This window comes from Triplophysa dalaica, chromosome 21 (assembly GCF_015846415.1).
Source record: "Triplophysa dalaica isolate WHDGS20190420 chromosome 21, ASM1584641v1, whole genome shotgun sequence".
In the NCBI taxonomy this organism is placed as follows: domain Eukaryota; kingdom Metazoa; phylum Chordata; class Actinopteri; order Cypriniformes; family Nemacheilidae; genus Triplophysa; species Triplophysa dalaica.
The window spans coordinates 12,675,522-12,703,451 of NC_079562.1; the positions used below are offsets into that span (position 1 = coordinate 12,675,522).

The 27,930-nt window shown below is 39.0% G+C and overlaps 2 protein-coding genes across 3 annotated transcripts; one reads left to right on the plus strand and one right to left on the minus strand.

Moving 5' to 3' along the window:
* The first annotated feature begins 18 nt into the window (after positions 1-18).
* Positions 19-4,679, plus strand: cdc6 (cell division cycle 6 homolog (S. cerevisiae)). Of its 2 annotated transcripts, none has more exons than XM_056735191.1 (12): positions 19-376; positions 945-1,192; positions 1,309-1,578; positions 1,664-1,863; positions 1,965-2,119; positions 2,205-2,311; positions 2,442-2,581; positions 3,369-3,469; positions 3,573-3,643; positions 3,783-3,961; positions 4,053-4,193; positions 4,281-4,679. In XM_056735191.1, the coding sequence occupies exons 2-12, from the start codon at positions 952-954 to the stop codon at positions 4,368-4,370; spliced, it is 1,695 nt and encodes a 564-aa protein (XP_056591169.1). In that variant the 5' UTR covers positions 19-376; positions 945-951; the 3' UTR covers positions 4,371-4,679. The 2 variants fall into 2 exon arrangements, with proteins under 2 accessions (XP_056591169.1, XP_056591170.1); XM_056735192.1 differs by having other exon boundaries at positions 3,786-3,961.
* Positions 4,680-9,424: 4,745 nt separating this feature from the next.
* jupa (junction plakoglobin a) lies at positions 9,425-27,930 on the minus strand. Its single transcript, XM_056735248.1, has 16 exons — positions 27,782-27,930; positions 16,669-16,723; positions 16,075-16,194; positions 15,017-15,267; positions 14,589-14,827; positions 14,267-14,468; positions 13,881-14,025; positions 13,331-13,434; positions 12,822-13,160; positions 11,808-11,960; positions 11,612-11,731; positions 11,291-11,441; positions 11,098-11,219; positions 10,653-10,695; positions 10,378-10,515; positions 9,425-10,248 (listed from the first exon to the last, which is right to left on the minus strand). Exons 2-15 carry the CDS (start codon positions 16,679-16,681, stop codon positions 10,379-10,381), a joined length of 2,139 nt encoding a protein of 712 aa, XP_056591226.1. The 5' UTR covers positions 16,682-16,723; positions 27,782-27,930; the 3' UTR covers positions 9,425-10,248; position 10,378.

Sequence of the window (27,930 nt, forward strand, 5' to 3'; positions counted from 1 at the left end):
ATACAAAATGCTTTAAGTATAAAACAGCTTATATTTGAAGTATTGCATAAATACACGTGTGTCTAACTCTTAATGTGCAGAAAGCAACACTTACATTTCCCGGGAAATTCTGTCCGCCAAAACATCGACAAAGAAATAACCCGCCTTTACAGTCAAGTCAGTGGGGGATGTGCCACGAATCTAATTGGTTACTGGAGAGCCGCTTAACTTTCACAACCAATGAAAAGCGTTTTCATCAGCACACGTCAGAGATCCGGGACTCAGCTGTTCAGTGCTCAGACGGATTTGGCGCTAGTTTGACGGCGGGATAGTCTGTGGAACCAGCTGCTTGTTCTTTCAGCGATTATCGAAATAACTCAACAGTTTTGCAGATCAGGTAAGATATAAAGTATTAATGTGTTCATTTCTTACAAGGTTGTCTTACGGACGTTTTGTCTGCTTTTGATTCGCAGTTGTTTTGCGGGAGGGTAAATAGTTTGGCGCCAAGTAACCCGTAGGAGTAACTGAGGCCGTATTTTACAGTTTTGTGATCAACTATCGTCTGATTTATAAAGTGAACCTTTTGCGTTTTTTGTAAATGTGTTTTTCAGTTTGGGGTGGAAGAATTGAGTGAGCTTGTGAAGGATGTGAGCGCTTCCTGGAGCTATGCAATATGAAAGCGTGTATATGTATCGTGACGTGATGATGCATGAAAATAAATTGAATCTCATTGTATTGCTTGATTACTTCATGTCAATTTCAACACCCCAAACAAGTTTTAATTGTCAATGATTCGCACCCTAGAGGACGTCCTGTAAGAACAACACTCACTTGCTAAATTCCACATGTGTGCTGAATGACACTATTGAATAAATCTAGACCTGACAAACAGTTTAAGGATCATTCATTTGCATGATCACAATAAATAGTCATAGATTATTAAAAGATCTGTTTCCTGGTTTCAGACTGAAAATGCCCAGCACCCGCTCACAGAGTCAGCCCACCCTACAGTTCCCCAGGCGGAAGTCGTCCAGATTGGGTTCTCGACCTAAAGTCTCCTCTGAGAACACTGTGGATATACAGGCAACCCCACTGTCTCCAATAAAGACAAATGTGCTGGATTCACGAAGCATCCCCCTTTCTCCTAGGAGCTCGGTGTTGAAAAACACCTCTCTGTCTGAACGGCTTCCTTTGAGTCCTCGCAAGCGCACGGGTGAGTTTGTTTTATTTAAAGTACTGGCAAATTGCTTACAGTATTTAGTCATGGTTTATATCTTGCGCTTGTTAAACTCTTGAATATGTGTTCATGCGGTCTCATTGATGTTTCAGGTGATGAGAATGGATGTAACCTCCCGACCTCTATGCTTGGCTCACCTCCCAAGCAGAGTCGTCCTGCTTTATGCTCTCCCCGTAAACTTTCCTTCAACGAGAACACGCCGGTCATCTCCTCCCCTCAACGTCCCGTCCCGTCCTCACCAAAAATCCCCCTATCTCCTGTTTCCCGTCCATCGCCGAAAAGGCCACAAGAGTCTGCTCGTTTCAATCTACTCCCCCAGACCGAAGGAAAGACCCCTGTTGCTCGGCTCTTCTCTACGAAAAGTAAGTTTTGTGAAATGTTGACATTTTAAGTTTAATGCTTGCTTATGTGTAATAATGCTGACACTTGGGTATTTGGTTTTCGCAGACTCGGGGTATCAAAGTGTAAAGCAGGCTCTGCACACCGCAGTACCAGAGCGTCTGCTCTCCCGTGAGACGGAGAGAGCCGCCATTGTGTCTTTTCTGAAGAACCACGTGGTGGAAGCAAAACCTTCAAGTCTTTACATCTCTGGGGCTCCTGGCACGGGCAAGACGGCCTGTTTGAACTGTGTCCTCCAAGAGCGGAAGGTGAGTTCAAGAAAAAATGAAAATAGGTTTTGCACAAGAATTAAGATAGGTGTTTACTTGGGTGATGCATTGAAGTCACACGAGTTCTGCTTCATTTCTAGACTCTGTTGAAAGGAATTCAGACGGTGGTCATCAACTGCATGAATCTGCGAAGCTCTCATGCAATCTTCCCATTGCTGGGTGAAAAACTGGGGATCTCCAAGGGTCACAGTGAAGCTCGGCTAGCGAAATTTCTTACCGGCCCAGGACCCACTGTGTAAGTTCACATTCGTGTGCAATTTCACATTTCTTTCTCATAAGTTTGTGGAATGTAGTCTCATTTTTTGTTTCGTGTACGACAGCCTTTTGGTTCTTGATGAGATGGATCAGTTGGACAGCAAGTCTCAAGAGGTGCTGTACACTATCTTCGAATGGCCTTATCTGCCCAAATCTCGCCTCTGTCTTATCGGTAAGCTGGTCTTCTATACCGTATCTGTTTGAAAATGCTGAATAAAACTTTATTGCTCACCAAGATATCTGAACTATTAAGATGTTTGTAATTTTTATAAACGCTGATTATTGAACTTTGAACCCCTTAGGGATTGCAAACGCATTGGACTTGACCGACCGCATTCTCCCCAGACTGCAGGCCAAACCTCATTGCCGGCCCAAACTGCTTAACTTTCCCCCTTACAGTCATGAGGAGCTCAACGCTATCGTCCAAGACCGAATTGCACAGGTTTGTGTCCGTACATATACGAACTAGGGATGTGATAACCATTTTGATGGTTTACCGTAATAAAAATGTTTAACGGTTAGTGTTACCGTATCATATTTTAATTACTGTTAAAGCGCACCAGTGTTATCAGCTTGAAACAACAAGTTTGAGTATAATGTGGGTGCAAATTGTTCGTTTATGTCAGGAGAGGAGAGTAAATCAGGAGTATTGACATTCGGAACACAATAACGCGAGACACATGCCTATTTAGAGTGTGATGACAGTGCTGCACTTATTAGAACTTTAATCCAAAAATGTGCACATTTGTGGAGATGAAGACATACTGACACACGTTGACGTTATATTTCTTTATACAGACCCATCATTTCTATTCATTTTTCATTAAATGATGTGATCTGATGAGACTTGAAACTTGTTTATTCTGCTTGAGCGCTGTTATGAGTGCAGATGTCATGCCGCTTTCTTCTGGGTCCTAAAGTACACCCGGTTTCTCACAACACGCACAGAATTTATATGAAAATCTGATTTTCCCACTTAAGGTTGTTTTATATGAACTATGAAACTTTTACCTCATGCACCCAACGTACCATAACTAATATTAATGTAATTGATTTAATGTAAACAAACAAAAGTACATTTACAGGTGAACTTGATATTAAATTGTTTTTTTTGTTAAATGTTGTTCACTCTGAAATTTTCACACAGTTAGATCTCTTAAAAAGAACTGTCGCTTGTTTACGTGGAAGTGTTCAGAGTCAATAATGCATTGGCGTGTTTGTGCGTTCAGGTGTCAGGCGAAGGTCTTCTGGATGCAGCAGCTGTTCAGTTCTGTGCAAGGAAAGTCTCAGCAGTGTCCGGAGACGCTCGCAAAGTTCTCGACATCTGCAGGTAAGAGAAACAGCTTTACGCTAACCAGATTGAATAACATTGACTAAAAAGGTGTGATCTTTTGTACGGTGAGGGTCTCATGAATTTCATGTGTATCTATTAGGAGAGCAGTGGAGATTGTGGAAGCAAGCGACAGGTCTAAAGCAGCATCCGAAGCTTCAACCAGCCCTAAAGGTAAGAATTATAATGCAATTCTGATACTGCGAGCGTAGATGTAATGTGACTTTCATAGCCAGTAAGAACATATTTATTGAACAGTTATGATGTGTGGAAAAAATGACATGAAAACGGATTTGTCTGTAATCTCTTACAGCAGTATCACGGGTGAGCGTTCCTCAGGTGGCCCAGGTTTTGTCTGAGGTGTACGGCGATCGAATGGCGTCCAGGAGCGGAGAGGACGGTGAGAGTTTCCCTCTGCAGCAGAAACTACTGGTGTGCTGCCTGCTTCTAGTTATCCGTAACGGAAAAAGCAAAGACGTTCAGTTGGGAAAAGTAAGTTTACTTTAAAAAAAAAAAAGTTAAATTATGCCCTCGATGATATTCATTGCTCTCATACTTAACCCTGTTTATTTTCTCTCTGTAGCTGTGTGAAGTGTATAGTAAGCTGTGTAAACAGAGGCAGGTGGGTGGAGCTGGACAGACGGAGTGTTTGTCTCTCTGCAGTTTGCTGGAGAGCAGAGGAATCTTCACACTCAAAAAGGCCAAAGAGGCTCGAATGACTAAAGTAAGAGTCTTTCCTGATGTTTTATTCCTATTCATCTTCTTTAGTAGAATTCAACGAGAGGTTTAAAATTACACTGTTCTTTTCTAGATCTCTTTGAGGATTGAAGAGCGAGATGTGGAGAACGCTCTCAAGGATCGAACACTCCTGGGCAGCATTTTGGCCGCTGGTCTGCCATGATGCTGCTACATGTTGTTTTTATTTAATTTTAGAACTAGTACATTGTAAATATTTTAACTTGTTCATGAAAGTCTTGTTTGAGATGAGATTATGTGATAGTTTGGAAGATGATTTGATCCAAAAGGGATATTAATTTGATGTTTGTGTCAAACGCTTTTTTTTTTGCGAGCTTATTTTTATTGTTTTAAATGGCACATGTTCTTTCTGAATGAAACTGAAGAAAGGGCCTATTTTTTTTGGCAATCAACTTTTTAATGTTGATTTTATACATTTGAGATGTACATTTTAATAAAGTGAAATGCAAACCAGTACAGTTCAATAATGTGGAATCGTAATAGTTTTTGGATGGTGGTAACTGCTGTGTTATAGTAACGGTATTCCATCTCTAAACTGCTGTTTTGTGGAACCTATAATGAAAATGCACATTATATTTTTTGAAATTCTAGTTATTTTGGATTATTTAATTTATCATACACTAACAATATCAAAATAAATTCATTGTACAATAATGCCCTGTATAAAGTCCACGGTATGATATTTATTGCAATATTTAAAATGACAAGTAATGTGCCATAAGCATCCTCATTTCTTTATCCTCTAATCTTAATGGTTGCTTGGAGTTATTAATTATATTATCATTTCAATAGTATATTGGACCCGTTTCTGGATAGGCATTCTCCTAGTCCTCCAAAAACCTCTAACTCCACTATGGTTTTAAATAATCTCATGCAGTCTTTGAATATTCTTGATATTTGGAGACTGCATCACCCTACTGACATGGACTATTCGTTTTTCTCAAATGTTCATAATTCATATACAAGGATTGACTTCTTTTTAACGGATTTCAAGTTAACCTCTAAGATCCTATCCTCCAAATATCACAATATTTTAATATCAGATCACTCCCCGGTGTCGATTTCAGTGGATTTTGGGATGGAAAGACCCCCTTATGCATGGCGCTTTAACCCTACTTTGCTTAATGAGGACAATTTCAAAGACATGTGTTCCACCAATATTGCTGAATTTCTTTCATTTAATGATAAGGGAGATGTATCAGACTCAACCTTATGGGAAGCTCTTAAAGTAGTCATTAGAGGTCAAGTTATAGCTCATCAGGTGAAATTGAAGAAGCAGAGAGGCAAGAGGCTATTGGAAATAGAGACAGACTTAGCCGTATTGGAAAATCAGTTTAAAGCCACATCATCTAGGGTGACACTGGCTAAAATTATGAAGCTTAAATATGAATATAATACTCTGCTAGCTACACAAATCAGCTCTTTGTTGCTGAAGATAAAACAGAAACAATTTGAGCTAGGTGACAAACCCAACCGACTGTTAGCCCGTCAACTCAGATTTATACAAGCCAATAGAGCTATAAATACCATTAGACTACAAACCGGTGCCTTGACCACTAATCCAGCAGAAATAAATAAGGTGTTTCAGGAATTTTATCAGGAGTTGTACTCATCTAAAAGTAAGGTAGATCCATTAGATATTACAAAATTTCTTCAGTCTCTTGGACTTCCTAAAGTTAGTGAGGATGCAAGGAAAAATTTGAACTCTGATATAACACTTGAAGAAGTTCTTGCGGCCATCAGAAGCTTTCCCAATGGTAAAACTGCCGGCCCAGATGGCTTTGGTATAGAATTTTATAAAGCTTTCTCGGATCAGATTGGTCCCCTGATGTTAAGAATGTTTAATGATTCGATTGAAAATAAAAGATTGCCTGAAACACTCTATACTGCTAATATTGCATTGATCCTAAAGACTGGCAAAGATAGTACAGACCCTTCCAATTACAGACCCATCTCCCTCCTCGGTAACGATTTGAAAATATTTACAAAAATTTTAGCTAATAGACTAAGCAAATGTCTTGGTTCAATTATACATGAGGATCAAACAGGTTTTATACCTGGAAGGTTCTCTTTCCATAATGTACGCAGACTCATGAACATTGTATACAGTGGGCATGGAAAGCAAGATAAAATAGCCGTTTTGTCCCTAGATGCTTACAAAGCATTTGATAGTGTTGAGTGGCCCTACATATTGAGGACCATAGAAGAATTTGGCCTGGGACAAAACTTCTCCTCGTGGGTTGAGATGCTGTACCTCTGCCCCTCTGCCTCGGTTCTCACCAATAGCAATAAATCGCCCTTGTTTTCTCTTCATCGGGGTGCCCGCCAGGGTTGCCCATTGAGCCCTTTACTTTTCGCCATGGCGATGGAACCCTTGGCGGTGAGTATAAGGGGTCATCCGCATATATCTCCTGTCAAAATGGGGGGCATTGAACATCGGATTTCCTTATATGCGGATGATGTCCTTCTCTTCCTATCAGAACCGGAGAGATCTCTGCCTTTTTTATTTAATCTTATCAAGGAGTTCGGTACCCTTTCGGGATACAGCGTTAACTGGCAGAAAAGTGAATTTATGCCATTATATGATACTATGGATAGCGGTTTTATCGATAATCTTCCTTTTAAAACTTTGAGTGAATTAAAATATCTTGGTGTCACTGTGCCCAGAAAATACAAGAAATTACATGAAACAAATTACAAAGTTATGGTAGACAGACTGAGGCGTGATGTGGAGGCCTGGCGGGTACTCCCGTTAACAATGATTGGGCGTGTTAATGCAATTAAAATGGTCACCCTACCAAGATTTCTTTATTTGTTTCAAAATATTCCAATTTTTTTAACTCGGCTATTCTTTAAGACACTTGATTCTGTGATTATGCCATTTATTTGGGGATATAAAGCCCATCGCATATCCAAAGCTCATATTTGTAAGGCAAGAGCGGTAGGAGGCCTAGGCCTCCCTTACTTTCAGCACTATTATTGGGCAGCCAACGTACGGGCCTTAATGTATTGGAACAAAGCAGGGCCTGGAGAATCAACCACTAACATTCCGGCGTGGCTCGCCATTGAAAGAGATATTCAAGGTTTTTCACTACCAGCTCTACTCTTTGCAGAAAACAAACCTATTCCAAATTTTAAGAAGTGCAATCCCATTATTGTAAACTCACTAAAGATTTGGTACCAGTTAAGAAGGATCTTTAAACTACCTCAAATATGCTCTCTTACCCCTATAGCTTGTAACCACGCATTCCCTCCCTCGCAAACAGATAAGACTTTTCTATCCTGGAAGGACAAAGGGATTATAACCATAGGAGATTTATACATTGACAACATATTTGCCACTTTTAATCAGCTTAGACAAAAATTTGGAATACCCCCCTCGCATTTTTTCAGATATCTACAAATACGGAATTATGTAAAAGTCAATATGTCTAGTTTTGAAACTTACAAACCCCCTGAACATCTATATAACATCATGACTCTCGAACTCGACACAAAAGGTATTGTTTCTAGATGCATTGAATGTTTGAATTGTTCCAGAGACCCTTCAACAGAACACTTAAAGATGTCCTGGGAGAAAGACTTGGGTATAGATATTTCAGATGATTCCTGGGCTGAGGCTCTCCAAGTTATCAAGACTTGTTCCATTAGTTCTAATTTCCAACTGATCCAATACAAAGTTGTACATAGATTACATTATTCTTATACGAAATTACATTCTATATATCCATCGGTATCACCTCTATGTATCAAATGTAAGTCCATGGAGGGCACACTGGCGCATCTGTTCTGGACATGCCCAAAATTATGTAAATTCTGGTCTGATATTTTTTGCTTTTACTCTAAGGTACTTAAGACCGATCTTCCTTATGACCCTTTGGTTGCAATTCTAGGATGGGCCCCCACCTTGGAAGCCTATAGCCTTAATCAAATTCAGACGATACAATATGGGATGACAATTGCAAAGAAAGCAATTCTGTTGATGTGGAATAAAGAGATCGTACCCAAATTTGAGATGTGGCTCAAAGAGTTTAGTAGTGTGTTACACATGGAAAAGATCAGATATGAAATTGCTGGTAAACCGAGAAAATTCTTACAGGTTTGGAATTCTTTCTTTGAATATTTGGAGGGTGATCACTGATTATTGAATATACTGGTCTGGTCAAATCCAATTTAAAATGGTGGTACTGTGGTTTATATATGAGGCAATTATATAGTCCTTCCTCTCTTTATGTTTGGATGATTATTGACATAGGTGTTTTATTTTGAAGTTGTGTGCATCTGTCTATGCACATGTGTATGTATCCATATTGTTTCTTTATGTATGTATGACTACTTGCACACGTGTGTGTATATGTGCATTGCTGTTGTATATTGCATATCCTTGATACTCATAATTTATTTACTGTTTATTTGCTGGCAGGGGGTGGGGGGGTTTGTTAATTTAGTAAATTTGTAAAACTTTAAATAAAGTATTTAAAAAAAAAAAAAAATTATATTATCAGATGGGTCAAATTCCCTAAAAAACCCTTTTATAAAATAACCACCCGATGGACCTCGCCAAAGGTAACATCTATTATTTTTTCTAACATTGTTTGCTCTGGAAGACCTTCATACAATCACCACGATAATATTGAGACAATTTTGCTATCATGATAACACTAGATAATATTGTAACATCCCTATAAATGGGCTTCACTGCATGTCAAGACTGTTTGTTGTCTATAACACAAGAAAAATTATGAATACCTTAATCTTATATCGGCACTTGATACATTCGTCGTAATAAATTTTTCGTTTATCAAAAAGTAGCAGTCATTGTTTTGGAAATAGAAACCTAATCCATAATCGCTCCAAAGTTTAAAAACTTCATAGCTCTTTATGAAACCTTCTGCATCCTTATTTGAACGCAATAATTCTCTCTTTTTGTACATTGTTAAATTGTATATTGACTCCGGTCAACAAAAAAGACATCTAATCAAAACTATTTTAGTAAAAGTATCTTGATTGCATTTAGTAGCTGACACAAATATATTCTGATAACAGCATTAATTATATATTTGCTGTTTATTTGCATTGTTAAATTTTTTATTTCTGAATCAAGATTTCAATGTGACTAAATCTGCCCACAAAACTATAAAGACATCAAATGCTAATCAAAATTTCCTTGGTACATATCAAAACGAACACATAACCGGATAAGATAATGTTTTTATTTGTACTTTTTGTACAATGTAAAAATGCTACAAAGACAGCGATCCCTTTTTTTATCTCGCTTCCTGAAAGTTAAATATCCTAAAAGCTTGTAAAGTTAGTTTTAGTAACTTAACTTAGTTACACGTTAGTCCCCTTTATTCAGCACAGGATTTATTCATGTAGTAAATATCAAACATTCTCCATACACTGTAAGAAATAAAATCAGTATTTTCTTGATGAAGACAAACTGGGAATAAAAATGGTGCATAAAAATGGTCACACACATGTAAGAACGCTTCATTAGATGACAGTCTCCATAGGGGAATAGCTACTGTAATGAGTGTTAAGAGCTGTAGAAAATCAACATTCCAGAACCCTCATCTAACTAAAACCACTGAAGAAAACTATAAAGCTCAGTTATTGTGAGATCGCAAGTCTAAATCACTGACAGCATCCAAAATCTTTAAACTATAAAAAGCGACATTATTATCATTATAAAATATTTTGATAAAATCTCTTTGGCATAGTTTACCAGTCCTGTTACCAACAAAGTATTAATGCACCCATAAGAAACGCTAAAATATAACTTTTTCTACAAAACAAGTGTAAAATGCATCGAGCTCTCCTCGTGTGAAGGCAGTGTGAGGTTGTGTTCACCTCTGCCACTTCCAGCATAGTAAGAATTGCATATATTACAACAACAGTGTCAATGTGTGTTTGTTTACAGATTAATGAACCACAGGCACCCAGCAATAAAAAAAACTGCCTCTTCTGTAGTTTGACTTTCTGCCTCTTCTGTAGTTTACCGCATTCCTCATTCAGTGGAGCTGAAGGGTTTTAAAAAGAAAACAGTTCAGTTATAACCTGTAGTCCATCTGATCAAATACAAGTATGACAATATTGTCAGTTACTGTTAGTCTTTGATAACTGAAGCATTGTTGTTTTGGTGTAATAACCTTAGTAGCGTTCAGTGCTGAAGCCTCTGCCCATCGAGTCATAAGGCATACTGTTTCCATAATCCTCTTGCATTTCATGATCTTGAAAGTTATCCATCTGAACGCCATCAGTATATTGATATGGGAAGCCATCATGCTCTGAAAGGGCCAAGGAGCAGGTAGGTTTCGTAATGTTGTACAATCTTACCACATGATTTATTTGAATTTGTTGTTAAAAACACAAGTATCAGTCACAGATATGAATAGTTGGCAAATCTGTGAGAAGATATACTAACCATCGATTGGGGGGCCTTGTTCCATCATGGCACTGTTGTGGGCCTACAAAGGCAACAGGAAATTAATGAAAATTTGAGTGTGAAAATATTACCATTCTGCAATAAAAATAAGCCAAACATATATAATGTGAGAGCCTCTAATACATCCTTTCAATACAATAACAAGAGGACTGTCAAGATTCGAATTAACTTGAAATAAAAAAGTAAATTGTTTAATAGGGGATATTACTGGGAACTAGAAAAGGAAGTCTAATGTTTTTTTAACAATTTGTAAAAAAAAAAAAAAAACATTCAACCAATTGTGGGCAGTCAATCTACAAAATTCACATTAGCTAACTATACAAAGACTTCTTTTCATAATCTGATCAATTTCCAATAGATTCAATTACTCAATGGTTAAAACATTGAATTATTAACTGATAACACTTTGAAATGTCAAACTCACTATCTCCCAAGCAGCAGGGTCGTGTTTGAAGAGCGAGTGTGTGAGCTCAACTGATACTCGTTTCTTATAGTCCTGGTTTTTGTCCTCAGAAATTCTGAACAGTACAGCAGCGGCATAGGTGGCTAATGAAAAAAATAATTAATAACATCATATTTACTCAAATCTAATCTTGCTAAATCTTTCTCTCACGTACCAATGCCTTCATTACTGGAGTGCAGAAGCTCCATGAGAGGAGCACAGGCTCCCTCTCCGTCAATGATGTCAGCCGACTGTTTATCAAGAGCCAGTTCACACAGAACACCAGATGACACTCGCTTGACGTTGTCCACTGGTGAATACAAAAGCTACGGAGAAACGGAGAAAGCAAAAGTCTATAACAACATAGTGTCAGCAGGACTAACCCATTCTTGTCCCAAAGCAGGTGCCGAATCTGCAACTTAAGAAGGTTCTTGTGGCAAGCCAGTTGTCAGTCACTGTTTGGCTCTCAACTTTAGGATCTGTAGAAATGTTTTACCTGAACAAAGAGTGGAATGGTGTCCATGCTCGCAATAATGTGCCGGTTTAGTGGATCTCTGGCCAGGATATGCAGAGCACCGGTGCAGCCCTCCACAATCTCCTCCATTCTCACTCCATCCTAAAACGATAAAAGAATTGTTAGTTAATTTGGAAATCGAATCACAGCCTCTACGAATTACATGAACACTACGTGCCTGGTATGTTTGTTGAGCAGAGGAACCGAGTTTCTGTGCATCCTGGTGAGATTTTGTAAGCAAAGTGACCAGTTTGGAAATGGCATCAGCATCTCTCAAAGGAGCTTGGTTCTCGTGACACAGGGCCAGGTTACGGATAAGACCGACCACAGCCTGGAGAAGAGAAGATTCGGGATCAGACATTGTAAAACAGCATCATTATAAGGGGCATTAACAGTGACCAAAGGGTTTGGACCACAGAGTTGCCAAGTCCACAGTTTTTCTTCAGAACTGGTCTACTTTTTAACCCTTGCAATGGCCATTTTGAACATTAACTGTGGTTTACTTTTGTTCATCAACCAGTATTTAATAAGTAAGATGAAGTTCCCTATGAAAAAAGAATGTGTTAAGGATTACTACTATAGAGTTATTACTATAGTAATACAAAACGTAATCGAAAGAAAAGAAAACGGGAGGGGCTTTCCTGTAGCTCAGTGGTAAGAGTATGCCGCTAACAGCGCCATACCAATGCCGTGGGTTCGATCCCAGAGGATTGAAAATACTTAGAAACATATGTTTAGGATAATGCAATGTAAGTCGCTTTGGATAAATGCGTCTGCCAAATGCATAAATGTGACATATTTTGAGTTTTGGAGTTTCGTGTATTTCACTTTGGGGTCATTGGACAAATTTTGTGCTAGTTTTGGTCATTGGACTTTTTTGTTATGCAGATCAGGCAATCCAGATTGACCCTTTGATAAAGGGGCCCAAACTGGCCATAAAGGGAAAGGGGCCCAACTATAAAAAAATCCAGGCGCCGTGAAATTATAGCTCTGCTACAAAATGAATGAACGAAAGAATGCTACACACTGTTGCTTGAAAGAATAAATGCCGCTTTATTTTACTTAACTCATATGGTGTAGATAACCAAAAGCTTGAACTTATCAGTATAAACAACCACTGTTGTGAAAACCAGCGAAACTAAATATTAAACAATTTTGTACATTTCTAAAACTAAGAGGGTTCTTCGCTCACCTTCACAACTGGCCAGTAGTAAGGCTGATTCAGCAATTTGACGATTGCGGGGATGCCGTAATGCATTCGCACAGCGTTCTGTGCAGTCTCAGCATCCGGGTGCCGGCTGGTGAGGTGTCGCAGGGCACAGACTGCTGGCTCGATTATATCTTGTTTGGAGGCAGCTCTTAGGATGGTGTGAATCAAAGACTCCACCCCATTACTCTGGGTCACCTGCGTTTTGTTGCGCGTGTTGTTACAGGTGAGATTGGAGAGGATGCCGGTGGAGCAGGTAAGCATGTTGAGATCGTCTGAGGACAGCAGACCAACCAGTACCTGCAGCAGATTTTCCATTCCGTCCTGCAGGGGGCGAGAGAGAACAGGTGTTGGTGCCGGCTAACAGAGCTCAGTTAAAGTTTCATGCCTTCTGTATAGAGGTGTTTAAAACAGTCTATTTAAAGTGACAAGTGTAAATTGTGTTCCTCCGTCAACGACAAGCACTCTTTCAAGAGTCAGATGTAAAAATAGACCTGTTTGGTTGCAGAGTCTGACAAGTTCCTCAAGGTCCACAGGCAATTCTGCATTAGACGTGGAGTAGAGCCATTCAGATGCTTTCCAAGCGCTTGCATGCCACCTGAGAATGAAAAGGTGAGATACATAATGCGTTACATATTTTGTATATTTTTGTATATTTTAAGCAAATGTGACTTGAAGCTGTTCAAAGCTGTAAAAATCTAGTCACGTAAACATACAACCACAGAAAAAAGTACATACGGGTATGTGTTTAAGCAAAAGGATAATTTTCGTTTAATTCTGTGAACTACCGACACCATGTCTCTCAAAATCCAAATAACATGAATCTGTCTTTTTGCAGAAAGAGAAACTGGACATATTGGTAAAAACTAAAGTGGTCTTTCACATTTTTTCCATAGCAGTATGGTTCAGTACCCAACTTCACTAAGTTGGGTACACAGTCTATTGGAATGCTCAACTGAGTAACACTATAATAAAAATAATGGTGATGTTTGCCTTTAAAAGCACTATAAATGAACTAAAACTCAAACATTCACGTTGACTTACCAGCTTCCACAATAGCAGGCTTGTTACTAGGACAGACAGAGAGCACTTTGAGCACACGGCTGGTGGTCCAAAGCAGTTTCTCATAGCTGTTGGTCCTCATGATGTTAACAAGACCCTCAGGGCCACCATTAGCCAGAATAATCAGCTGAGAAACAGTAAGACTAATGTCACCATGGGCAATAAAAAGATCTATATGATCCATATCTTTTCATACATCTTTGAAATAACCAACACATATGTGGAGTACACGGATTTATAAACCATTTATCCTGATTGAGGTGTTCTCATGTTTTGTATAATGACCCGCTAAACCTCATATTGACAGCTCCAGGCTGTCATGGTTCATCGTGTATATTACTACATGATCAAAAGGTAAACATAAACACCTTGCTCTCCTGGTTTCCATAGGACAGTAGCTGAAGGCAGTCTGTGGTGATGGCCAGGAATTTAGGGTTGCTCTTCTTTAGCAGGGGGACCATCCGCTGCAGCCCATCAGCCAGACGTACCGCCATCTTGGCTCCCTCCTGGTGTAAGATCAGGTTGTGCAGGGTGGTGATGGCGTAGAAAACAACAGAGTCCATTGGAGAGCTGAATAAAAGAAGAGAGATTTTATGGACAAATATTGAGTCAAATGATTTCATGAACGAACATGGTTTTATTTTGTGAGTACAAAAGTACTTTATAATCGCATTGTATTTTGTTTCTCACCTCAGCATGCGCACCAAAGCGGGAATGCCTCCTGATTTAAAGATGGCGAGCAGCCCCTCGCGCTGGTGCGAGAGGTTGTGAAGGATGCTGGCTGTGGCACGGGTGGTCTCCATGTCCGATGTGTTCTGCATGGCCCTCACGACTGACGCCACCATCTGCGGAGACTGCATCAGAGCTCGCCGCGACGCATCCTTACGGGTCAGCTGGTTCACGATCATAGCTGCCTTATTCACCACCGACTAAAGGAAAAAAAAGTCAAGAGGTCAGAAGAAGAAACTAAAGTGCTTAAATTAAGATTTCACATTTTCTTTAAACAAGATTACAGGATTAAATAAATCCATATCAAATTCTGTGTCTCAGTGTATCATACACTCAAACACCCTGTTTTGATTGGTGTGACAACGTGACATCATCGAGCATTTAAGCACCTGGTCGTCATCATTTAGGAGTTTGGTGAGTTCTGGAATGGCACGTGCGGCGAGCTCAGCGTCGTCCTGGTAGTTGATGAGATGAACGATGGCGTCTTTGAGCTGCTGAGAGGGTTCGGCCAGCTTCTGTACGTTGGTCTGTTGGGATGGATCGATCTGTGTGGAGAGGATGGATCTTCCCTCCACCATCTCTGGAAACATGGCCGCTTTCACGCGTTGAGTACGTGTCATATGGTACTGAGTCTCGACATCTATTGCGGTCAGTAAAAGAGAGAAAAACACTTTTAATATAGTACTACTAATACGGTTTATAACGAATACAGACTTTATACTCATACATAACTTAAAAAGCCACGAAAAAACATTTATTTAAATGTAAACAAAGTTGGCTGTGTTGCACATCATAGAAAACAATGTTAGCAGCTATAAGTTATTACAGTAGAGAATACAGTCTTTTTTGCATTATTTGAGTACATCTATGATGCGTCGGTGTCTCATTATTATTCATGAAACTGTGCTTTCTTGACCAACGAGAAGACATTTTTCCTAATTATTCATGACAGCGCCTTGTGATTGGAGCGTCCGTCTTCGCTGGTTTTTAACGGCTCTTCTTCTCACAGCGTTCACGCCCATTTTAATTGCATTATTCAAAAACGACAGTGAGGTAGAATGTAGCTGAAAGGGGAGGTTTCGTGACACTTTAAATGCAACATATTACACCTGTTGAATATTATTAATATTCATTTTATAGACTTTCAATCGTTGAAAGTTTCAGAAAATAGAAGAACAATGAATTCAGAAGCAAATCACCAGCAAACTTGTTAACGATCATACATTGAAGTGTTTCTATGCAAATGGTTTTCTTGCACAAAACAAGCAAAAAAATCTGATCATGTATCAACAATTAAACCTATTGCGTTGTATGTTGGGCTAATATGAGAATGACAATGAGGAACAGTAATCTAATACAATACGTGGAGTGTGAAGTTTAATCTATATTAAAGAATATGAATACAGCATATATTAATGAGCTGTGCGTAGATGGGATCGTATTTCACCTGCAGAGTTTTCTGTGTATCCATAGGATCCATCATCTTCTAAGCGAACCGTATTGGCTCCTGACTGGATGCCTGAATCTGTCCCGTGGAATGATTGCCACTCATTGACCTTCATCACACCTGTGGGGTTTGTCACGGATACACAATCACATATGTGTTCCTTAACAACAGCATATTTAGAGCAACAACTCACCATCGAGTTGTTCCAAATCTGTATATATATATCTTCGAACTGAGAAAGATATTTGGAAGACTGCTTATAACCAAACAGATCTTGCCCCCTATTGACTCCCAAAGTAGAAAAAAATTGTATAGAAAAAAAAGAATGTAGAAAATCTGCAAAATCTGTTTGGTTATAAGCATCTTCCAAATATCTTTATGTTCATCAGAACAAAGAAACGTATACAGATTTGGAACAACTCGAAGGTAAGTAAATGATGACAGAAGTTTCCTTTTTGGGTGAAACATCCCATAAAAGTAACAGACAGACAAAACCTCAATTCCAAAATGTCTTCCATAAATTATTAAACAGACAATACCTGCTGTTTTTTGATTTTAATATTAATTTAAACTGTTGAAATGACATTGACTTACTGTGCGTTTCCATTTTGACCTCGTGGACTCCAACCAAACAGTCCAAAAATAAAACCTGTACAAAGAAAAGAGAAAAAACATGGATTAAATTAATATTCCAATTTCAACAAAATCAACACGGCAGATTCTTATCTCAAATCCAAACGACATTGAGCAATCAAAACGGGTGCAAAGGATCATGGGAAAAGTGGAGATCCAGGTAGGGAGGGGGGATATGTAACGTTTTGACCCTTGCCTTTCCAAGCAAGGCGTGTGAGTACAATCACAACAACCTTGCGAAACCCGTTCTGCGTGATTTGACATTTACACACCTATACACGCCAAACCCCTCCCCGATCAAAAACGCTCTCTCTTACGAACACGCACACTCAACACATTTCAGGCCAAGCTCAGACTAGTAATGTTTCTAATATACATTCATGACACAAATGAAGACACAAATAAAACCTTGTTATCAGTAAAAGCCACGTCAGAGACAAGATGAACCTGCTCAATTCCGCAACGCTGCCATTTTAGTTCTCCCTCTCGTCCTGATTTAAACTCCACATTTCATCTTTTCTTTAGAGAAGTTATTAATTATTTCTCAAATACAGGTTATCTTCATTCTCTGAGTGCATTGCTGAACATCTTGAAAGTTTGCCGGTTGGAATCCATACTATCATTGGATGCAGATGCAATAAGATTCAACCTGAGATCTATAGTTAACAGGGATTGGCTGTTTTAAAATCTGTGGGCAGGTTGAAGATAAGAAAGCTAACTGCTAGCCTTAGGGAATGCAAAGCATAACAGCCAATGAGAGTTAGCTAAATATTTGTCCAAAGAAAGCAAAAAGTGTATAAACCGACATTATGAATCTAAGCTTCTGGATGCACGGCAAAGTGATTAGATGGATTTCATCCAACCAACACTGCAGTTTTCAAAATGCTCTGCAGAAAACAAGAGTGGAATGTAATCAGAGGGTTTCAAACTAGCAGAAAACCAGTAGGAATCTGACGCCCAGCCAAAGTCCGTTGGCACTAGACCCTAACAAAAAAGTAAGAGAATGAAAGGAAAGATATGACCTTTATTGACTTCACAATGATTACATAACCAGAGACATTCCAGTTGAACAAACATTGCATGTTACTTTCCGTATCAAGATCTTGTGTTCGATTCCCATGAAATGCATGAACTGATTTACACCTTGTATGCTGGATAAAAGTGTATGCCAAATATCAATGTTAAAACAATCACTGCCCCGGCGTTGTGAAGATGTGCGAGGTCTTTACAGAAATACTGAACGCTGGGGCGCAGGCTGAACACATATTTTGGATGCCTTGCAAGTTGACACTCGAAGAGAGTGTGAACACACACGCAAGAGGTCTGTGCGGTTGGGGTTGCGTGACCAATAAGAAGAGATTATCAGAATGGATATGGAGAATGTCATTTCAAAGCATACAGCCAATGCTAAGCAGATGTTTACAACAAATTAGGTGTGGATCTTCTAAAATATGTCCAAGCATTGGCATAAATAGCGACTGTGTCGCCAGAATTGTAGTTCTGCTTAATGAGAACCAGCGTCATGAAATATAATGTTAACAATGCTGATTTGGATTCTGTGGTTGTCATTCTGAAACTTTACATTTGTGACAATTTTTTTTGTTAATAATTAATATAATTAGTCATCCTTTATGTTTGTCACTGGGTTTCGCAAAAATCTAATCATTAAAAAGTATTTAAAAAATACTGTGTTTTTCCAAAACCAAATCTGGACATATGAGGTTTCGGAAGGACAGCGACGATATCAGGGATTTTTGAGTAAAAAAATCCTCTTTCTGTGAAAAATGTCAAGATAACACGCCTAGCTGGGTGTAGCTCAATCACAAGCATGTGGAAACATGCAACATGCTGTGACTCCTGTCAGCCCTGCAGGTGAACGAGAGAAAGCGTCTGAATGATCATTAAGGCGTGGTTTTCTCAAGCTTGCATTCTAGTGAGCACATTTACACACCCATCCTGAAATACACGGTTTACACACTGTCCTACAATTTGCATATTGTAGCAAATCATGTCTGTATGGAGACTTCTTTAAGAGATCACTCGAGATCAGGTTTACATCTTTCTGATTTTGGTCAGTTAGCAACCTTCCTACATGTCATTTTACATGAAGCGTGTTATTAAGGGTGTGGCAAATTACAGTCCCACATCCAAAATAAACTAAATTCCGTCTTTTCCTATTTTCTCACAGCATTATAAACAAGTGGCAGGTGGCAGATTGACAAACAGCACTATTTAATGGACAGTTCGACCAAAAATTGACTGACCCTGAAGTTGTTCTAAGGTTGGACTACTGGAATGCTCTTCTCTTCTGGTCTTCCTGCAAAGGCTATCAAACCACTCCAGCTGGTTCAGAACGCAGCAACCCGCCTCGTCTTCGAACAGCCCAAAAGGGCTCATGTGACACTCCTTTTCAACTTCCTCCACTGGCTACTGTTTGAAGCCCATATCAGATTCAAGTCACTAATGCTTGCCTACAGGACTCTCACTGGATCGGCACCGGCATACTTTCACACCCTCCTACACCCCATCAAGAACCCTGCGCTCAGCAAACCAGCAGCGTCTTGTGTTACCTTCCCATAAGGACAGTTAATAGCTTTCCCGCTCATTCTCATTCACAACTTCTTCCTGGTAGAACATTCTTCCTAACTCGGTCCGGTCAACCACATCTCAACACATCACATCAACAACATTCAAAAACTACTTAAAGCCAATCTCTTCTGTGAATACTTGACAGACAAATTAAATAAGAAAAAAAACATAACCCTCTCTATTTCTCTCACATATTTTAAAAAGCCTTTAAGAGGTATTATAACATAAATATACGGTATAAATAATAAGTTAAGCAGACAGGTACAATTTAAATGTTTATGTCATCTAAACTCTCATAGAAAACAACTCGTATAACTTGCGGTTATGTTTCAATCTGAGATGGCAGCAGAGAGGCAAAGTTAGAGGTTGCATTGTTAAAATAAATAAATAATTCACATTTATCTCAGAATCTTTTGCTTTAATGTTCATGTTACAAAATAATAAAGACAGCTGCAAATGTCAGAGATTTTTAAATCATGATAATAAATGTAGATTCTTCATATTTTATATACTCCTAAACAAAACTTATTCTTAACTTTTATATTTTCATTTATGTATATTATTGCATCTACTTTTATTTACATGTTTGTAAAACAAAAAACATTTGTTCACTGAACAAATTGTGATTTCTGAGCTGATATGAGGTGTGTACTGCTGCCTCTACTTTGAACTTAGCAAATAAATGTGATGAAGATCTGTAAATGAGTAACAGTTTATTACTGTACGTTCACTTTCACTCCAAGAAAACTTAGCAGCTAAAATGTCCCACGCCCTTCAGAATCATCTCCCACCCCCAGCTGACTGACTCCACCCACTCATGTCTGCCCAATAGATCCAGGGACTTTATCAGCTTGGGCGATTCTCTGAAACGCGGCTGATATTTGTGTGACTAACGCTGTGAGATTCACAATGGGATGTGGACCGATGACCAATCCCATGGCAGATTCCCAAAACTGTAATCCTGGTGTGAGATTCTACACCAGACCATGTTGTGTGCAACCTCTCTCACCCGATCTCTCTCTCATACAAACCCTGTCTGTCCTTCTATCACAGATATACACATAAATTAAAATCTCCCCACATATATATAAACGCATATATATTTTTGTTTGTAAATTACAAAAATGATTTGAGACGACAAAGAAGAATGTACGAAGACTATATTTCTGTAAAAGCATAATGCATATAAAAAGCATATGGTGTACATTAAGAAATTTAACATTGTCTTCAAATGTAAACTTTCACGGTCAGACGTGGTTCGTCCGTTTTAGTATATAAAATCTGTTTATTTCTCTCGGCCACAATCACTTGCAGTGTCCGCTCTCCCGTGACCCGACAGTTAAATAATGACAAAAACAGACGTGCTGATGGTGCTGATTTGTAGAACAATGCTGAGCACTGACAGTGCAGTCACTATAAGCTCACTGCCCTGCCCTCGGGACAGACAGGGAGTGCCACTGACGTGACTCGGGTGTGTACTGGTAGTGTGAATTACTCAGAAACAACCTGTCGAAAAAGTCCTGCTGGTTTCTGCAGACTTTCTTTCAGACTTTCACTTTTACTGATGACAATCAAAAGTGTAATTTCCCTTTTAAGTGAAAGAGAAGTTTTAACATACTTTACCTTTTGAACATCCTCTATGATTGTAACAAGTTCCTCAACAGTGACCTCAGAAAACTCTTAAAGGGATACTTCATCCAAAAATGAAGTATTATTGTTGTTCCAAAAATGTTGTTCCAAATCTGTATAAATGTCATTGTTCTGATGAACACAGAGAAAGATATTTGGAAGAATGCTTATAACCAGACAGATTTTGATTATAAGAAAAAATACAATGGTATTCAAAAGTCCCTCAGAACGGGTGCTGTCTGACATTCTTCAAAAGGTGTTCTTTTGAGTACAACAGAACAAAAAAAATATAAAGTAATTGTGGGAGTCAATGGGGGGCAAGATCTGTCTGGTAATAAGCACAGATGACAGATTTTTCATTTTTGGGTGAAGTATCCCTTTAACAACAAATAATGTGTCCAAATACTGTTTTACATTTATGAACACCCTTATGAAAATGTACCATGGTTTAACTACAGTAACCAAACTAAACTTGTGGTATTTGAAGTAGTAAAAAACAACATCGTGTTCATAGTAAAATTCAAGTTATACAAAATTACAATAAAAACTACACTTTATGTTTAAACTACACCATGATTAATATTTCTAAGAGCAAATACATCAATTGTTTTCTAATCTCAAACCTAATAAGACTAGTGAAATATTTTGTTACGTGATTTTTTTATACTAGAAATAATTGTGCTTTGATATCTTATTTTATAATGTGACTAAATTCATACATTATGAGTTTTTAAACTGATGCATTAGCGCTCCATTATGTTTTGGAGGTCACTGTATCCATTCAGTATGTCTGTGTTTTTACGGTCGCCGTAATTGCGCCACTAATGTATTTGCATCTGAATTACTGCCAATAAGAAGCCATTTTGATTTCAGAGTTAGTCTCCAGAGATTAACCAGCTGCTGTATCTCATAGCTTTCATTCAGTAGTATGAAATCCAAAGCCACACACACACTGTTAATGACCTTGTGACCTAGCAGTTACCAGCTGAGGCCGTAGTGCTGAGAGCCCGCTGTGTCCGAGTTTTCCCAAGACACTCGGTTTGCTTCCACTGTAGACAGCAAGTGTGCGAGCAGGTGGTCAGCAGCACCGGCTCGGACCCACAGCTTCTTTTCCCCACATGCGGGCCTCGGAACATGCAGATCTATCAAGCAGCATGTCCAATTACAAAGTTATCATAGCGTGTTACCAAAACACTAGATGTGTTTCGAAGATTGTACTACATAGCTGCCTACATCTGCAGGCATCCGGAATATCATCACAGGGGGAAAGAACAAAGATTTCTGCCAAAACTCACCAATCCATAAAATGTTTGTGAGTCACATGGTCAGATTCACTGCTACATACTGCATTGCAATTGGTGCATAATTATCCATTTCTCCTTATGCATGTGACAATTCCGTTATGGATGTGACAACTAACTTACCTGACAATGGAAAAACATAACAAATGCTTTAAAAGACTTCACTATTCACATAAGTATTTAAAACACCAAATATTATAATCTGACGTATCAGTATGACTAAACATTTTGAGGTAGACATTTACATGGAACTGGGCTTTCTTCCTCTAATAAGAGTCCCGACGAACATTTCACAACATTGGGACCCCTCCTTGTATTTCCCAATGCAAAAACAATGTTTCTACACCTGTTCATTTTTTAAATTCTAATTAATAATAAAAATTGCACAAGAAGGGTCTGACTTTTCAGATAGTAGATACTCAGCACAAAAACATGCAAATCCAGCTCATTCTAGATTTGTTACACAACTCTATTGCATTAGATGGCCCCCAAGTTCAACCTCCTCTGAATGCAGCTGATGTTAAATTTTCCAGCAGTGAGATCTTCAGGCATGTGAGGACAAGCTGTGTTATCTCAGCCTCTAGCTAAGCCCTTACAAGCACGTCCAAAATACATTTTCAATTACTGCCAACAGTACATACACTACTGCATTATAGCATTAAAAGTGGTTCTTGGCTCGTGATCATAGGGGAACCACTTTTAGTGGTATATAGATAGAACCATATTTTGTTGCTTCAGTGTTTTTTTGGGATGACCGAGGTGCTATATAGAGCTGCTGAAGGAGCCTACAGGGGCTTATGAGGATCTTTATACAGAAACGGTGGGGTTCCCAAACTTTTCAGCCAGCGACCCCCAAAATAACTCAAGACCTCCACTATACTCGGAAGTGGTTAAAGTACACATTGCACACAACTGGACACTTAAGTCTATCCAAACACGTGCATAATGACAACACAAAAGAATACCAGCTTATATTATTTTACAGTTATTTGCTCATTTCTTTACTTGTTGTTATTCATAAACTATGAACTATTACTACAGATGTTCGAATTTTATCAAACTGATTTGAGTGCTGATGAATGTAATTCCTTTATGCAAACCTCTGCCTCTTTTCGTACCGGAGGACGATGACCTTTCTGGCGATGTTGCTTCTCCGCCCTCCTCCGCTGTGCTCCCTGCATTGTCTTTGGTCTATATTAACATTGTTTCATTTCGACGAATAAAAAAAATCCTAAAAAAATAATCTGGGTGCACATGGGACTGTTTAACATGGTGCTGTAAATTGACTTGCTTCACCTAGCCTAATGCGGTTGCTAATGTTGTTATTGGGACGTAATCACATCAGGGGTCACGATCGAGGGGGAGGAAATTCAAAAGACTGATGGCTTTTTATTTGTGTGGTTTTATTTTAACTTAACAAATATTTGTATATTTTGTTACACTTATCGATAAAATACCCTATTTCTAAAAATACAAAAATATATTTCTGAAAATCATCTTGCGACCCGCCCTCACAGCCTTGAATTGCTACCCCCCTGGGGGTCGTGACCCCTACTTTGAGAACCAAAATATAGCACCTCGGTCACCCCAAAGAACCTCCTATGAACCACTGAAGCACCAAGATATGCACTAAAAGTGGTTCCCCTATGAATACGAGCAAAGAACCACTTTTAGTGCTGTATAGCACCCATTGTCTATAAGGTAAAATGCTAAAAGCTACTTCAAAAACAGCTTGATCATTTCCACTATCTAGTTGAACAATAAACAAATCTGTTTATCGGTGTTAGTACAGTTGGACACACAATCAAAAACAACCGAAGCTAAATTACAAGCGTTTGGTCATGGGTGTCACTTGCAGGAAGTGCCTAGATGAATCCAGACAAGAAGAGAGGGAGCATAAGTCAATGAAGTCTGTCTGCTCAATGCACCCTTGTGTCTCCTTTCATTGTTCAATGCGACTGATTCATAGATATGCGATAGCAGGGACTAAGAACAGTGGCTGAGATCAGTCTCTAGATTCATGCAAGTATTCAAACATCCACTATCCCATAATCCCTCTTCTGTTTCAGTCCAGTTGAGATGAGAGAGGTCTTTCTATTTGAATGGAACACTTGACTTAATGTAGACGCTATGTGAAGGAAAATGGCTGATGGACAATCAGACACAATTCACATTATTGTAAGACGTTTCTCGTATGAGTCATTAGCTGAGGCACTTAGCTTTACGTGGGGCGTTCTCTGAGACAGTGGGTTTCTGACACTTTACCAACGTTTGTGACAAAATCACTCTATTGTTTTGAAGTCAAATAACCATGTCTGCAGCGCTCCAAAATCTCCAAGTATAGTCCGCCAAGTGAAGGCAGGTACTTCATCATCGCATGAGCTCGTCGAGCAGAACGGAGTCAACGTGACAGTCAATGAATATTTAATCAGCTTGATATAACCCAAGGCAAACTTATTCCACATAAATCTGAAGAACAGCACACTCTTTTGACAATTCGGTTAATTTCCGACTGGAAAAAAAACAGTCTGGGCTACTGTTTTATACAGAGCCGGAGTATAACCAGAGCGTGCAGTTTAAATAGCTCATGAAAGCTGGATAATATAGTTAAATGTGTTTGTGTTCCACACAGTTTACCAAATTCTTACTCATGTTCCCTCTTTGGAGCGCCGAGTCACTGGTACAGTACAGATATCTAAAGAGATCTAGTGAACAAACATGTAGGTGTTGCCTTGAAAAGTTAGTGGCAGTGATATGAAGTGTTAGATAAAACCTCTCGTGGGTCAATAAGGAACAAATACTCGCTTACATATGACTATGGGAATGTTCCCTGCCATTTAAAAGGAGGCCTCTTTGGCACGATTACTCATTATTGAGAGATGGTGTCTCTCTCGTGTGAGAGTCTCTACTCCCTGAATGGCCCCTTTCTCCACCTCTCCTTGGTTACTCTACACCTCCCAAACACTCCAGTACCGCTGAATTAAGGAGTGGAGATGTTCAGTCTTGATGATACATGCCCAGATCCTCCCACAGACGTATTTCACTCTCCATCACACTGGCTCTGAAACGTACAGTGGTCCTGATACCAATTACAATAACACTTATGATATCAAACTCTGAATCTGAGGTTTCAACATGGTTGCGAGCTACTTCAAATGACGTCCAGCTACTTGCTCATCATTCAACAATAAAAATGCCTTTGTTGTTGCTTAAGTGAACTTATTTTCTTGTTCAAGTACACACTATGCAATCTAGATCGCATTACCCATTAAGAACGGGGTGTAGTGTAAGGCAATACCTTGCAACAAGATATTTCCCTTGTTCAACTTAAAGATTCAATTATTGATGTTAAAGGCAGTTAGTTTTATCATTTCGTCTTGATATGAGAGTTTGAGGTTACTTTTATATTAGAAGTGGAATATGAGGAGACTTGCGGGATAGACGGCCTGGTGGGTTCCTTCGTGACTGCTGAGTGTTAATTCAGTGGGTCTGAGCTGCTGTTGGGACTGTTTATTGACATCCGAGGAGGGCTTTGTTAATAATTAATAAGAGCAGAGCTGACCAAATGTCGGAAGCACCTAGTGTATAGGTCTCACTAAAGGAGGTAGGAAACAAACAGTGTGGAGAAACTTACTAGGGGAGAAATAATTAAGATCATATCTATAGAAAAAAAACATGAAAAAGTCAGGGATTTGGGTAGATTATTATTGCAAGAAATGCATTTCACGTTTCTAAAACAATCAACCGGTAAAGTCTCAAGGAGCAATTGACTTAACCCTGAATAGTTTATGAGGCTATAAAAATCCATATTGTCCATCTCAAAGCAAGCCAGGCATTCACTATAGATTACATGCGGCACATTTTGAACTACAAACATTGAGTCGACTTATCTCTGCAACAAAAAACCATATTCAACACATATGCTAGGACTATAGTCATCTCAAGAGGTCTGTACTGTATAAAGTGCTTTAGATATGAATTATAAAGAGGAAAGAGCCAGTGAGAAACCATTGGAGGGAAACCGATCTAAAAAAAGTTCTCAAGAACCTAAAGAAAAAAAGGAAACAAATCAAACAAAGAGTGATGAACCAAGCATACTAACCGAACGGTGCCCTATCTGAAAGTGTAATCACGAAGGGGGATCTCACTGCCCATTGCTGTCCTAATGTAGGGCAATTTCAGGGATTTGTGTTTGTATGAGGATTAACATCTATGTGTGAGCCCAGATGCCATAAATCTCAGCCTAAAACCCTACGCCAGTCTCGCAAACTCCTACATAAAGCAAAAACCACATCCTGTCTGTGTTAATGTGTGCAGGACCTGACCCATACAGATATATAAATAGACCGTCATACGTCACGTTAGCCACTGTTGTTTATTTAACATTTTGTAAGTGAGGAGAGCATGCTCTCTTAACAATTATCCTCTCTTTCTGTGCCAGTACGGCCAACCAAAATCAAAACCGTCGAGCACATCAGTACAAAACTGCTTAGACATGCTGCCTATATCCATGTCTGCTGAATTGAGTTGGTCCTTATCACAGACAGAGGATGTGCTTCTTTTGCTTCCCTGCTAACCAGACAAACAGGAAAGGGTGTATCTTAAGGAGCATTGTTCCCAAAAAATGCAGATTATTAAAATGATTAGTTTTAACTCATAGACTACTTAACTATAAACGTCATTACCACTAGGAAACCTTGATTGTATCATATTGCTTATGATGAAAGTGTTCCGAGTAAATAAAACAGTTAAGCCCCGCCCAGACCCACGCCTAAGACCCCGGTCAACATGTAAATACGTCATTTCTGAATATAACAACGTATAACTTGTTTTTATGTATTTATTTCCTAACTATAGACGAGATGAAAACAGACACCAACTGTTAATTGTCACCTCGCAAAGGTGTTACAGGTGAGGCAACAGGCCAACATGAAAGTCCAATCGAAATTGCAGACAGAGGGTGTCAACAGTATCATTACAATCATACACAAAACTAGATTTTAAATGTCATAAAATATTAAACGCAGATACATCCTCGTCTAAAATGTCTGTAAATTATTTATTTGTATCTACTCCATATGTATAACGACGACAGCCGACTTAGGTAGCGCCAGGAGACTGTTGCTTGCTCGTGTCCGCAAAATTGAACGATAGGTCGGTTCTTTGTTTTGTATTCCCGGCTTCCACCTTCTATGTGCATAAACAAAACAGCGTCTACATTGTATACAACTATACGTTCATTCAAACGGTGTAAATTAGAAATAACGTTGGGACTAGAGAAGTAAACCCATTTGAAGTTGCTATCAGTTTGAAACCCGACACACGGAAGTGGGAGCGAACCTTGTACAGGTAAACCAACACCGACAACCCAGATCACCACAATAAGAGAATTTCGCACGATATGTGTCGCGAAATTAACCTCGCTTTATGAACGGCGATGCTTAATGGTTGTTTAAACGGAAATTTCAAACGGTTTCTGTAACAACCCGCAACAAAACCCGTTAGAAAACAAAAACTCAGTTTTGAATACATGTCTAAAATAAGCTTTAACGTACCTTTAACACTCCAAAACTGCTGCTGCCAGTGATTTAGGAGCCGTTTAGTTTCCCCCACTACACAGACTTACAGTTAGTGCGACACTTTCTCCTGCATTCAGATGAGGGTGAACAACGTTCCCTCAACAGAGAGCAAAGTCTCTTCCAAA